Source organism: Pristis pectinata, chromosome 1, assembly GCF_009764475.1.
Source record: "Pristis pectinata isolate sPriPec2 chromosome 1, sPriPec2.1.pri, whole genome shotgun sequence".
Taxonomy (NCBI): Eukaryota; Metazoa; Chordata; class Chondrichthyes; order Rhinopristiformes; family Pristidae; genus Pristis; species Pristis pectinata.
Window position 1 is genome coordinate 106,569,275 of NC_067405.1, and position 15,571 is coordinate 106,584,845.

At 37.1% G+C, this 15,571-nt stretch overlaps 1 protein-coding gene across 2 annotated transcripts in view; it reads right to left on the reverse strand.

Moving 5' to 3' along the window:
* Positions 1 to 3,755: 3,755 nt before the first annotated feature.
* Positions 3,756 to 15,571, reverse strand: part of baz1a (bromodomain adjacent to zinc finger domain, 1A) — a 63,421-nt gene continuing 51,605 nt past the window's right edge. For both annotated transcript variants that reach the window (XM_052025254.1, XM_052025245.1), the window contains exons 25-28: positions 13,561 to 14,048; positions 8,729 to 8,883; positions 8,314 to 8,401; positions 3,756 to 4,603 (exon numbers count right to left, since the gene is read on the reverse strand). In XM_052025254.1, coding sequence (XP_051881214.1) covers positions 4,407 to 4,603; positions 8,314 to 8,401; positions 8,729 to 8,883; positions 13,561 to 14,048 — 928 coding nt within the window. In that variant the 3' untranslated portion in view covers positions 3,756 to 4,406. The remainder of the gene's footprint in view (positions 4,604 to 8,313; positions 8,402 to 8,728; positions 8,884 to 13,560; positions 14,049 to 15,571) is intronic.

A 15,571-nucleotide genomic window follows, 5' to 3' on the forward strand; every position in this document is an offset into this window, starting at 1 on the left:
AATATTCTGGAAGTTCAAAAACACCACATTGACTGCATCACCTTAATCATCTCTACCTGTTACTCATCAAAAACTTTTACCAAGTTAGTTAAACACATTTTGCCCATAATAAATCCAGGCTGGCTTGCCTTAATCAATCCATTTTCCTCCAAATGGGTATTAATCCTATCCTGGATCAAAGTTTCTAAAATCTTTCCCATCTCTGAGATTAAACTGGCTTGTAGTTACTGAGCTTATCCTTACTCCATTTTTTGAATAAGGGAGGAACATTTGCCACTCTCCAGTCCTCTCACACCAACCCTGTACCTTAGGGTATTGAAAGATTATGATTAGAGATACATCAATTTTCTCCCTTCTTCCCCCAGAATCCTTGGATGTATCCCACTCAGTTGAGGTGACTTATCTACTTTTGTTCAGTAAGCTTTTCTGACATCTCTATGCTATCAATTTTTAACGTATTGAGGATTTCAATTATATCCTCCTTCAAAGGAGTCCTACCTTGGAAGGACCCTCTTCTCTGGTGAAGCCATGCAAGATGCACATTATCTTAACAATGCCCTCAGTAGCCATGTGCAAGTTCCCACTTTTGTCCTTCAGTAGTCCACGCTCCTCCACGTACTACCCTTTTACTATTTATATGACCATAGAATACATTTGGATTCCCATTTACATTGGCAGCAATTGTTTTTCTCATACAATTTCTCTGCCTCTCTTATTTTAGTTTCATTTCTCCTGGTTCTTCTTTAATCAATCTGGTTCTTGCTGGTTTTTACCTGATGCTTGTCATATGCAGCTTGTTTTTGCTTTATCTTCCTCTATTATCTTCCTCAACCAAAGATCTCTGGATTTGTTGTTTTATTGTTCCTCATGGAAATGTGCCTCAACTATAGCTGAACCATCTCTTCCTCAAATGCAGGTTTGTCTGTCAACTTTTGCTTCCAGTTTATCTGGGCCAGATCCATTCTCATCCCATTAATTGGAGGAAGGCCAGTTCAATTATTTTTTTACTTGGGATTGATCTGTCCCCTTTTCTCCAGCTCACCTAAATGCTAGGTTACGATCACCATCATCTAAATGTGCCCCTACTCAAAATTCATGCACTTGACCCCCTCGTTCCCTAGAGACTCTTCTATCAGTGCCAGATTGCTCATTGGACCAGAAACCTATTGCTCCTAATCCTGGATACTTTTTAAAAACTTCACCCTTTTTGTCCTTAAACACTGATCATCTTAATGTAAACTAGGCTCGTAATAACATCTGGTTTTATAATGACCCAACAATATTTGCACTTCTTTAGTCTCCTTACATATTTGCTCCTCTTCACGCTACCATTCATAAAGTATGTTCAGCATGCACCACTCTCTTTCCAGGCCTGTAATATTCTCTTGTTCCTGAACATTTCTACCCAGTCATGCTCCTTTTGAAGCCAGGTTTCTATTATATTCATACACAGCTATTGTCACTAATCTTATTGACCACACTTTACTCATTTGCATACATCATAGTAAACTAAATTTAGTTATTTCCATTTTCACTGACCCCCAGTAAAATCACTACTTGAACGTGAACTGTCTTCCCAATTTTGTCCTTAATGTTACCTTATTTTTCTTGACTGTCTGCTGGTGCACTCATATGCTTGTACACTGCTTTTTCCTGATGCACTCTGGCTGGCATTGCTCTGCACTACAGTCTTTTTTCCTGAATACTCCCTTCACCTGATCTATCTTTTGCTTCCAGCTTAGGTTCCCTCTTTGGTTTCTAACCTCAGGTCTGCATTGGACTTGATCTGACTCAGTACCTGCACTTCTCCCATGACAATTACCTTTTGTGGCTCCTCAGGATCAAGAGTGAGAATTAGGCCTCAGACAACAGATCCTGCTTCTGGAATGCCTGTTCACTGTTCTCAAAGACCTTTGAATATTTTTAAATTAACCTGAGACATTTGAAAAGTTATTGGATTTTAATTAACCCATTTACTTAAACTATTTTACATTTTCAGTTAAAATAAACCAGTTTAAAGAAAATCAAGATCGGCAGCCTTACTCCAGTCATGGTTTGTGTTAACCCGAGGGGCTCGATGTAAGGTGCATCCCACCTATCAGTTCAGTATGTTTGCTCTTTGACATTGAACTCTGGCCATCCAGCAATGGAGCAGGAAGCTCTGTGTGGCAGCACCTGACCTCCAACTTCCATCTTTCAATATGCAGGTTCCAGATGTCCTCACGGGACAGTTCATCACAGATAGTTCTCTGGAGCTGTCTGTCAGAGACAAGTATATTTCAGCTTCACTTTGTGTTAGTGTAGTGGAATTAAAGGATTGGTGCCAGCCTCAAATATCCAAGACCTGAGACCATAATCTACCAACATTTCTCCTGTGCTCTCTAACCCAAGGGATTTTTAAAAAATATAAAGTATTATGTAACCCCCATGGTCATGTATTCCATTGTTTTATAAAGCAAAGGTTTTCAAAAGGTCAGTGTGGATCCTGCCATGGCTTTTGTGCAAGAATTATTCAGATACATGGAGAAAATGTTTCAGAAACCAAAATGAGATTATGAATAATATTAGAAGTGCAGGGAATATTAGGATATTGGACATGCTACTGGATTGGTAATCTCATAGCCTGGATGAATGGCCTAGACTAGGCTCAAATTCAAATCTCCCCACAGCAGCTGGAAAATAGAAGTATTCAATTAAATTTGGATTAAACCCAAAAGGTGATAGTGAAATTGCTGAACAAAAAAAAACTTCTTTCACTCCAACCAGGGAACATGCTGGTCATCCTTACTGTTTCATTCTGAGATAGCTGAAAAAGATGATTTTATCAAATTGCTACAAGTAGTGCAATGTGGCTTCTTAGGGGAATTAAGGATTTTAGTGTCACTGGCAATTCCAATGAAGGAGTTCAGGAGAAACATTCTTGCTTGAAGTATGCTAAGAACATAGAAATATCACAGAGTGTCTATGGCAAAGTTTAATCAGTCAAATGCCTCAAATCAAATTTCATGTCATGTGTCAGTGATAATAAATCTGATTCTGAAAGCAGGATGCCATTCTAAAAAAGATTCAAAAAGAAAGGAACATTGACACTAGACAGTGTGGGGGTCTAGCAAATCGGTCTGTTGGGACAGGATTTATACATCTAGGCTTGACAGGTTTCCTCCAGTGGACAATTTTGAAAATTAGAAAAGAAATTTTGAAATAACATTGACAAAATTAAGCTGCACAGGTAAAATCAAACATAATACTATTGCATCTTCAGCCTGCTTTTCTCCTCCTGTACAGATGATCTGATTCTTAATCCAGAATAATTAGAACTGTATTTACACACCAAAATTGACAACAGAACAATTTAATTGTTTATCAAAACATGTATTTCCTGCTCATTATGCAGCAGGTAAGAACTTTGGCCCCTACAGATCGATGCAGAAGCACTTCAGCTATTTCAAAGGCAGCTCAGTGGAGGTATACAAAACACCTCTACTCAAGATCTCTACATCTAGTTTCTAGTATCACACAAGCATCATGGACATCAACTCAAAAGTTTTATTTGTACAAAGAAACAAAAAAATTACTTTCACAAAGTAAACCACATTATCAATACTACTGATGCCAGAAACATAAGAATCTAGTTCCTGGATTCCACATTTTATTGAGCATTTGAAAGGGCATGCTTTTATATATATATATAAAAAAAAATCAGAAAATGTTGCAGCATGGAAAAAAAACTCAATCCCTCCCTCCCCCCCCTTTTCAATTACAAATTTCATAAATACAGGAGAAATTCAAAACCCCACAAATTGTTTTCAACACTGAATAAATAACTAATCTTTCTTGGCAGACCAATCATTCTCACCAGCATGAAACATATACAGCACTGAAATGATATACAATTCTCACTCATGTGTAGTGTAGCATTCTTTTGTTGGTTTTAAGAGTCATTTTTAATTAAAATAAAAGTTATAACTGGAGATTGGTGACTGATTTTCCTTTAAATTAACAACATATTTCTTCACAAAATAAGAACACTGGAGAGCTCCACAATTAGATTTATAAAAGTATAGCATTTACTCCGTGTTTGGTGGAAGACACTACTATGCATGAATGTTACTTCAAAAAAGTACAAAAGTAATTCAGTAAAACAGTACTGTATCCAATATACACAAATTATGAAATCTCTACAAATTTATCATAGCAAAATGCAGTTTCACACTACATCTTCCTGAGTGCTTAAGAATAGAAAGAATTTTAGTCCAGTGCAGGTCGCATTTCAACATTGTAAATAAAAGTTATTGCAGTTCATAAGAAGGGCAAGGCAGTCTGTGGCATGATTCTAGTTTTCAATTTCAGAGATGGAACATGACAAATTTTGAATGTTCTAATTAAAGTAACACCACTGAACAACCTTAAATTCTTGACCTTTTGGTAATTGGAGGTTGTGGTGGATGGTCCACATTGGCAGGTTTCATTGTCAATCCCAGCTTTTCTACTTGATTGTGAAAGAAGGCTTGAAGTTTTATCCCAGCTTTTGCTTCACTCGTGTTTCGAGGATTGTATTCAAAGCAGTTTGTAAACATCAATTCCACATCATCAATAAAATCCGCTGAAAAGAAAATATTAAAAAAAATGGAATCTTAATCCTTTTTAAATATACTAGATGTATTAAAACAGATAATGTTGAAAATACTCAACAGGTCAGGTAGCATCTGTGGAAAGATAATGTTGATGACCTTAAACTAAAAGTTAGAAATCAAACAAGCTGTAGAGAAGAAGTGCTTGGAACAGAGAGAATATTTATAATCCAGTAGAGACTGAATGGCAAGGTAGTGCGACTGACAGAGGTTAGTGAGGGCACGTTATTTACAGGGGAGAAAGCAAGCAAGTTGAAACAAATCACTGCTGAAAAAAGGTAAACAGTGGAAATACCCATTAATACTACAGAGTGTGAAAAATCTGAAAAAAATAATGGAAATTGATGGCCTTCCACCACAATTGGCCAGTTCTGATACAAACTGGAAAGCCTGGCTATCTGAAATTGTTGAATTCTAGGTTGTGTCCTGAGGGTTGTAACATACCAAGTGGGAAGATGTTGTTGTTCCTCCAGGTTACATTAGGCTTTTTTGGAACAACGCAAGAGACCAAAACCAAAAAGGTCAGTGTAGCAGAGGGATGGAGAACTGAAGTGACAGGCAACACAGATGTTCTGCAAAACAGTCACCCAACCTGCATTTAGTTTCTCCAGTGTTAAACAAATCATAATGAGAGCGCCAAATGCAATACACTCAATTGGTAGTACTCATGATGTGAAACCAAAAGCAGTGGGTGACCATTTTGCAGAATACTTCCATTCAGTTTGCAAGGATAACCCTGAGTTTCCATTAGTTGCCTGTCACTCCAATTCTCCATCCCACTCCTAGTACGAGTAGTTCCAAAGCCGAATACAAGCTCAAAAAACAGTATCTCATCTTTCAACTGGCCATGTTACAGCACTCAATGAATGCAACAATTTCAGATAACCAGTCTTTCTAGTTTGTATTACAATTGGCCAATCTTGGCAAAAGGTCATCAACCTGCAACATTATCTCATGTCAAAGAAGATCAGAAGACAGAAAACTGGTGTGTATTTCCACCATTCTCCTATGTTTATTCATTTCCAACTTTTTCTCTACCTGGAACATTAAGTCTGCCTCTACACAATTGCTGCTTAGCCTATTTCCAGCATTTTGTTTTTAATTTCACATTTCCAGTCTCTGCAGTTTTTTGGCTTTTCTAGTCCTTTATCTCTGAATCAGTGAGAGCAGTTCTGTATATAATAAAGAATAAAAAAATTCTTCATAATCTCCTGTATAATCCAAACCAACACTTGTCATGACTGAAAATGTTATACTTACAAAGATACTGCCCATTGGAGAAACAAAAACATTGAATTGCACCTGTATGCTGTTTATGCAGTTTAGGTTAAAATCCCATGTGTTTTTCAGAAAGGTTTAATTCTACTGGTAGCACGGCTCATTTCTTGCTTATTGCCAGTAAACAGTAAAAGTGAATGGTCATCTATTTCATTGTTCATAAGTGTAGGTTAGGTTCAGTACTTGTATAAAGCACTTTGATGAAGTACTTTGCCACATGATGTGATGCAATGCAAATTTATGCACAACTTGCCTCCAATGCCAACTATTATGCTCTGGAATTGTGTGGTCACAAAGGCAAAACTGACAACCCTCATTGCTTTCATTTTCACAAAATAATTACAACTTCTGGTTTCTGTACATGTAGAGTTAGCAAGAAAGATTCAGATTAATATGGAACCTCTCATGCACACATCAGTTTAACTAAAGGCACTTTTAGTCATGTGCATCCAAATGCAGTCACTGTTATTTAAATTTAAATTTTTTTTAAATTTAAATTTAAAAAAAATTTTATTTACAGCATGGTAACAGGCCCTTCCGGCCCAACAAGTCCACGCCGCCCATTTTAAACCCAAATTAACTTAGCCATACATCTTTGCAATGTGGGAGGAAACTGGAGCACCTGGAGGAAACCCACGCAGACACTGGAGAATGTACAAACTCTTTGCAGACAGCGACGGGAATTGAACCCCAATCGCTATGCTACCGTGCCTGTCGCCCATTGTTATTTTGGAAACAATTTACAAGCCACAAGCTCCTAATAACATCAACATAATGATCAGGTAATCAGATTTTAGCAATACTGATGGAAGATAATTATGCACTAGGGTAGCAGAAATAACTTCCTTGTTCTTCCAAGTGGTGCTATGGAATCTTTTATATTTCTGAGAGAGCATACAGTGCTTCAGTTTAACAATCTGCTCCAAAGATCAGCCACTTTAACAGGCCTATACTTCCTTTTTATTGCACTGGAGTGTCAGCCTACATTATGATGCTAAACCTCTGGAGTAGCCTTTTCCACTTGGAGACAAGAGTGAATCACAATAATCAAAATGCAGAAGTCTCAAAGTTGTTGTTATTGATATCTGTTTCTCCATAGGAAGCACATTTGCAGTATTCACAGGTGCAACCAATGCAGAATCAGCAATTGATGTGAACTTCAACTTAGCAGCATTTTAAATTAAAAGTTCAGTAAAGTTGTCACACCTGCTTGAATAAGGTTTAACTAGGCTTTTAAAATGGTGCATTAGGTTAAAGTTACTCCTGGGAAATCTTTTGACCTGAAAATTTAGTTACTGCATTTTAAAAAAAACTTTGGTGCATCATTTCTTCAGAACAATGGAAAAATAGATGATTTAAAATGCAAAATGTTGGTTTTAAAACTTCAACTTAATCTAAATTTTATGAAATTGTTAAATTATTCTTAGAAATCTGTACACTTTTCCCTTCCTTTTATGTAAAATGCGAAAATGTTTCAAGCTGAATTGTAGCTGAGCCAGCTTGATTTCATTATTTGTGGATGTCTCAGATAGCCTTAAAGGTGGCCTTAGACCATGTCACACTAGAAAAGTGGAAACCACTGTGGAAAGAGCCCCAGTCTTTGCAGAGAACCATGTCCATTTATTCATGATGACAAAATTTGTATAAATTTCCATCAGGAATATTCTGCTATTAATAAGTGAGGTGATCAGCCATGATGTAAGGTAGAAGTCTGACAATTCACTTCTGAAATTGATAGTTTGACATCTGGCTCAATGGCACCCTGATTCCTGCATACCCTTTAAACTCACTGGGGCCCAACATCCAAACTTGCTTGAAACTCACAAGAGCCCCATTTCTTCACTCTCTGGAATCAATCCTGTTCCATTTCCTGTGCTCCCTTGAAACATTAGGTTGGCTGGAAAAGTTATATTACTGTACAATATCTTTAAAGTTAATTAAAAGTGTTTTGGGGTATTAATTGGAATTACATAGTAGTCTGGAAGATCTGACAGTCTGGCATCATCCAAGTCTTGCGTGTGCCAGATTAACAAAGTTTTACTATAAACTTAAATCTAATTTTTTGTTGTAGCCCAGATTAGGTATCAAAATTGCAGTCAACATGTAACAGAAGTTGGTACTATAATCAAAAAAAGTCCTAAAGCAGGCCAGGTCACAAATGAAGGAGATAGGGTCTTTAAAATGATCCCAGCCTTCCCTGACTAATGTGCTCAACAAAAAGGGAAAATGGCAAATAGAAGTTTGTGCAGCTCGAGTATTTCTTACAGCAGCAGAGATTTAGAGAGTTATCACTGGATAGTTAATGAAAATTACGGTCATCTAATTGACTAAATGCAAACAAATTATCAGCATTAACTTGAAATAAAGGATTCATAGGTAAAGCCACAGCAAACCGTAAACTTACATGCAACGTTATATTCACATCTGTTTAGTTTTTCTCGTATGATATTTAAGGCAACTGGCTTTTTAATAATATCGTAGTAATCAGTAACCTGTGAAGAAAAAAAGGTAGTTAGAGAACTCATTTCTTGGCCATGTGATGCATTCTGATTAAGACAGTTAAACACATTGCAATGAATTTTCATTCCATACTGGTTGAATTTTTGCAAGTTTTTTTTATATTAAGGAATAACATTCCACTTTGTGCATAGGAATACCTATACTGAAATGCCCAATTTCACAGTACCTTTGACTTAAAGTTTCACAAATTGTTATTCAGGAATACATTTTCTTCAAACTTAGGAATGGCTCAACTAATACTTACTTTCATGTACTAAAACAAATCTATGGTGCATAAATAAATATGTATTTCCATGTACCTGAGCTTTGTTTACCAATTTCAGGAATGGCCAACTGTCCTCATGCCGTACTAAGTCCACTATCAGTTGCTCACAAAGAGAAAGTTCATGCATGCCAGAGTGCCGACTTGAACTCCTCCGGTTCCCAGTTACCTTTGGTACTTGTATCATGGCATCTTTTTAAAGAAATTAAAATTGTAACTTTAAAATCATATGACCATAAGCTGAGCTTTGCATTTCTTACTCATAACTGTTAATACTGGACAACAAGGATTAATGAATTGTATTAGTATTTGATTATACAGGAGTATCCACAGAAGTATAATAATTTTATTAAGTCAACTTTTGAGTAGTTCAATTATAATTAATAATAGTTTCATCTTTACCTCACTCAAATGAGTATCATAACATTTGAATGTACAGAAATATTTTAAGTATAACAACAAAAATTTATACATCTTTGAGCAGACATTTTGAATATAGCGCACCATGTGCAATGACTAAATTATTTCACAGATTTCCAAGAGGAAAGCAAAGACACCGGCATTCATCATCCTATTATTTACTTTGAGAATTCTCAGTTCAGAGGGAGTTCAAACGAATTATAGAAGAATAGGTTAAAATTGGGACAGCATTTGAAAACTTGAGAAAAAAGGTGTGCATGTGTGTGCCAAGTTGCCTCTTTAGGCTATAACTAATGTACAGGTTTAAAATCTCACCATTAAAATGGAGATGATGCGGTAATTTGCAAAGTCTCCTTCAAAAGAGAAACGCAATCTTTGCAGTAAAAAAAGTGAACACTTTAATAAATGGAAGGTAGCCTACTGCCACAAAAGTATTCTCTACATCTCAGCTATGGTTTAACTTAAGTTTAAATGCTGATCAATGTTACCACAAAGCACTCTCCCTGCTTCTCAGACCTCTAGTCAATAATGACTTTCAGCTTATTCTCCAAGCCTCAACTGGGTTTGTAACCACCCTCTGCCACATTCACCCTAATGTCACCTCTTTACTGTACATTTCCAAAAGAGCACACTCCCTCCCACTCAGCACAACAAATCACCCTTGAACTTGATCAGCTACAATCCGAGGCTTGTCACTCTTCTAGATATCTGGATAAACTGATTACACAGCTTACCTTTCATCTATATCCACCTTATTCTTTTTTTCTTTTTGAATTCCTCATTCATTTTACTTTTCCAAGTATCTTTCTTATTGCATCTGATCCCATTTATCTCTCTCTCCACCTCTTACCACCAACAGCCCCAGCCAAACCACAATGGCTCACTTTGAGGGACCACCAACTTCTATTCTGTCACTATTCTCTTCTCTCTCATATCCTGTTGTCCATCTTCCTCTTCCCAACCCCATGAGGGATTCATCCACTCAAACACCTGCTCTCACCTATGCATCAAGGAACTCTTGATCCTCTTATTTCAATTGTTATCCTCATTTCACATTCTCCTTTGATTACTTCTCTGCACGAACATTTTCACTTATATCATATACAAAAGTGGCCGAGCCACAATCAATCCATTGACCTTGCTCAGGCAAGGACTGCCTATTTCGATAAAAAGGTCTGAATCCTGGGTTTCTTGCATTAACTGTCCATCATTCAGAGTTTTTATATTGGTTCAATAGCATCTCCACTTGTGCTTTTGTCTTTCCTAAACCCCACTCAAAATGGTTTCTGAATTTAACATTTGTTTGCTATTTTAATAGTTCACTTAACCAACAGGTTGCTCAACCTCCCAGCTTCACTATTCCTACTTGCAATCCCGAATGAAGATTGTCAAATCAAACATTCAAATTTGACTGGAGTAATTGAGTGAAATGGCTAAATTTCTATTACCACCTTATCCACAAACCTGATGGACTCCTGAAACAGGCACTCTACTTTGAGTTATCACAATAAGAGATTACCAACAGGCAAGATGATATGCTTAAGAATGATCTCAAAGTTCCCTTGAGAAAGAGCAATATGGTCACCAACTCATGGGGATCCCTAATGCATGACTGGTCAAAAAAAAGAGCATCCCAGGATGACACCAAAAACAGAATCTCCTCGTCATGGAAGATGCACACCACCTTCCATACCACCTCATCAACACCTCCTGCCCAATCTGTGGTAGAGTCAGCAACTCCTACACAAGTGACCCCCAATGTGTTTCTTGACGCACGCGCAGATGACGTGGCTACACATTACAGAAAACTGCGATACAGACCTTTTCTAGGAACACAACCCCCACCTCCACAGTAATGCGGGGGTTGCCCATATTGGTCTCATCAGCCACTTCAGAACCCATAGAATTAGAGTAAAGCAAGTCATCTTTGACCTCAAGGGGCTAGCTAAGAAAACGACAATTGAATCTGATAACCTTTGGGAGGGTATACAAATACCTAGTCAAGCCTTTTCATTTCCTGGATTTACCACCTGTACAATTGTCCTAACCACCACTTCCCTCGATCTCCTACAGATCCTCAAAGCACCTGCTTATATAGCCTCACGATACTCCTCCATACCGGCCCCTCACAAATCCACCAATTATTCCTTTAATCTCCTACATGCCCAAATCTAATTACGCCAATGCTCAGAAGCTAATGGTTTCTTTCCGCAGCCACTCTTCTCCAAGTTTATGATCACTCTTTCAATTCCCCAAATTCTTTCCAACTTCTGCCTCCAAGATATTTCTCACCTCCATGTTTTATTTGTCATTGCTTTTATTCCTTTGGTCTGGTTTCCTTTTATTCATGATGGCAAGATTTTGCTAACCAAGTTAACTAATGATGTAACTTTTTATAATACCAACTATGATAATGCTATTTTTTCCAATATCTTTATGCAGCAGTCAACAGATCAACTTCCTTTTTTTAAGAAATCTTTCAGTGCATGTACACAGACACGTCTCGGTTCATAGTCTCCAAATTAATGGATGATTGGAAAAAAAGATGCCAATGGGGCAAGTAGCAAAAGTAGTACCAAATAGATATATTCAAATTGACTGAATGGGCAAGCAGAGTTTAATAGCGCCAGGCAACTGATTGTTGATGGAAGGCAAATAAGCAAGCAATCATGCGAATATGATAGAAGCTGCAACACTAAGAGTACAGCATCAAAAACAGAATACCAATTACTTTCATGTACTAGATGCCACTGATAAAAGGATATAGCAGTTCTTGAGAAAGTGAAGAGGGTAATCTACTACAAAAAAAAGTATGATACAGTAAAAAGAGGATTTGTTTTGCAGAAAAGGCTAATGTGGTAGGATTTGCTGACCCCTCTTGGAAGTCATGAACAAACGAGGTCATCTGGAGCATATTTGCTGAATATTCTACATACAAAACAAGTTTCTGGATACCCCTTTGTGAAGAAACATCAGTAACTAGTCAAGCCTTTTCATTTCCAAGATTTTCTTCTGTATGACTGTCTCAATCATATTGACCTATTAAATGTTGTAGAAGGTTCTCAAGGAATAGCATATTATAGCTGCAATTGCAGAAGTAATTAATGACTCTGTTCAACATTATCATGCTGTCATAGGCAAAAGGAAACCAGGCCAGAGCTTTTACTGAATTGTTACATAATATTCTACCGACTATCCCACAAAGATTTTGTTTTTAAAAAAGAAACCGATTGAAGGAATCACTACTCAGGCTAAGGAAAAGTTGGATTTATTAGCTAGCTCAAGACAAAATATAACTAAAATTGTTTGAGTCAGTAAAAACTGGATACACTGTTTGATTCCTGGTGAAACTTGTACACTTGACCAAATTTCATTCCTTTGTAAATAATTCAAAGACATCAAAATCCTGGCATTCCACTGGATTTTCAAACCCCACAGTCCAATAGTTAATTCTACATGTCCAGCCCAGTCTTCCTGCTCTTAAATTTCTGCTAAAGCAGCACAAGCCTATATTATTGTCAACCAGCTATTACTCAGAACATCCTCCTCTCCAGTTGCAATATACAGAAACTCCACTTCTTGCATATATACCAAGCCCCATTGCCCAATTTCCATTTGCTGTCTTCACCAGTGCAACAAATTCAAAAGTCTCTTCAGGTCACAATATTTTCCTCTGAGAATGCCTATAACATTGCAACAGCAGATTTATTATTTACTTCTCTTTAGTCAGTTATCGCCAGTCAAGCAATATTTTCAGATGACATGGTTCAATACTCTAAATACTTTTTCTTGCCTTATTCCTTCTCTAAAAATTCTCCATGGAGTGAGTTTTTACTCTGAAGGTATGGTTTCCTCAGTACAACTGTTTTGCAAATACTTAACCAAATAGTAAAATGGGACAAGTTTTATGACATCAGATTTTTAGTAGCATGCAACAAAAACCAAAATCAATCATTGTTACTTGGTAATCTTGCACGTTGAGATTTCTTTTCAAATTCAGTGAAGTGGTTCTCAATTGCTTTTTTAGTTAAAAAAATTTTTTTGAAGAGTTAAGTGGCTATTTTCAAAGATCAGGTATGATTTCTTTAAGTACAATATCCTAAATTTTAGCTCAGTCAGTTTCATGCATTAAAAATATCAATAGATTTTGTTTTGAAAAGAATATATAGCAAAAAAGCTCACCTTTATACATATATTAATATACCTATTCACACTCTAGGAACATTTTCGTTCAGGTCATCCATTAAAACTGACAAATAGCACCACTAATCAGGAAGTTAAAGACAATTTTGATAATTTGATTAGCCTGATTTTATTGAGAATTCAAGTAATTGGAAAGTCTGAGGAAATGCAAGAGTACCATTTGTGGTCCTATCAGTTGATTGATTCATAAGTGAAATGGATTCACTTGCTCTATTATTGTGTTGCAGTCCTCCACATTTTTCCTACCTGCAGATTTCCGCTTTCTGCCTCTTCTTCCTGTTTTAATCACCTGAGTTGGTTTCTGCTGTACACGACGTGTATACTTCCTTTTTTTTCTTACAGGTTCATCCTGCAAGATGTCTAAATCAGAAATGTTAACACTGTGAGAGGCTGAAGTGTTGTACTCAGGTGTGCTGGTAGTAATCCTCTGATACCTCTGTCGCCGACGGGGGCTTGGCAGTTCACTGAAGGATTCATCTGCTTGGTAGGATTTAGCACAACAAAACGATCTGGACATTCGTTTTATTTCAGAGTTTGATGCAGATTTTGGCTTCCTTCCCAATCTTCTGCCACTATTTTTACCAAAAGATGTAGTTAACTTGGGAGTATTTGACTGACTGCGAGGAGTGTATTTCCTTTTACCTGCTTGCTGAGTAATCGCTGCCTTTGTGCTAGATTTACCCCTTTTGCCCTTAATTTGTAGTTTCATAGGAGGTCTTCCTCTTCGTGGGCGACTAGTAAAGGAGACAGAACAATAAACATTGCTCAAAGCATTTGTGGAAGAGAAACACTCCTCATTTAAAGTGCATTTGAAATGTTGGGTGTATAAACTGAAGTGGTTAGAATATCTGTATTTGTTAGGGATAATATTCAGTATAGTTCCAAGATTAACTTTTAAAGCAAACACTCATCATTGTAAACAAAGACCAAAACAGAAACAAAATACAAATCAAATTTGATACTCTCAATGAGTCCACAATGCTATATAAAGCTTACAGACTGCTTTTGTAGATTAGGCTTCTACTCCAGATTCTGCCAATATTTTCAAATATAGAGACAAGCAATTTCAAAGGTGAACTGGAAAATTATTTCAGGCCATACCCAGATAACAAACAGGTTTTGTTTTTACAGATGCCCATAAGTCGATTTTGTCCACAAGTTGGAAAATACACCGAAGTAGTTTGCTATGGTAAGCATACCTCCACGGTATGGTAATGAATGGTGTCAAAAGCACACAAGGCTGATAAGAACAATTACTAAAAGTGGTTACCAAGAGGAAATGAATACTTGTATACATGTCAGACTTTTAAATGTAATAATATTATGGGAGTTCATTCGTATGTAGGGGTGTCCATAAGTTGGCTGTTCATAACCTGGGGACGGCCTGTAAACTTTAGTCTAACACAAATTACAGGGATATTACAAAAAAAGTTTTGGGAAAGATGAGCTGATCAGAGAGCCAACATAAGTTGCAAAGTCATGTGTAGTGAACTTATATTAAAAGACATTTCCCAAAATTTCAAGCAACAGAATTGAGAGCAATGGGCATACATGGAACGGGAGGAGGCAGAAATCAGTGATCACAGATATGTACTAAAATTGGCAGGAAGCCATTAGTGGTACCCACTCAGGGATCTGCACTGGGGCAAGCAGTCAGGAATCGTGGCTCAGCAGGGAGATCCTGGGTACTACATGAAAAATGTATTGGTCTTGGAGGATGTGCAGTTTAGTTTTGCCAGAAAGATATTGAGATTTAATAAGGTTAAATTACAAAATGGGTTGCAAAGACTAATCTCAACCTCTTAGTAAAGCAGCTTATGAAGTGAACTAATTGAAGCACTTAACATTATTCAATGATCGACAGGGTAAATGGAGCAAAAATATAGAGAAAGAACAAGGCCATTAAGCCTTGCAAGCAAAAGCAGCAAATCAGCTTGATCTTGGGCAATCTCCAACACTGCTCCAGAACCCAAATGTTCCAACAAAATCCATCAGAATTAATTTTAAGAAGCTACTAGAATCAAGTGCTATTAACAGAATAGTTCCAAATGGGTACCACACTGTGCACTCTGAAGTATTTCCTAATCACCCCTGAAAGCCCTGGATCTGATGTTTATCTGTGGCCCTGTCAGAGATCCCCAACCTCTGGGAGAAGTTCTGTAATCCACTCTTCTAGAAACTCTTAATATCTGAAAATGTTGCCCATTTCAGACTTGAGTTCCAAATCTCCACCACTCTGTGCACAATATTCTAGCTG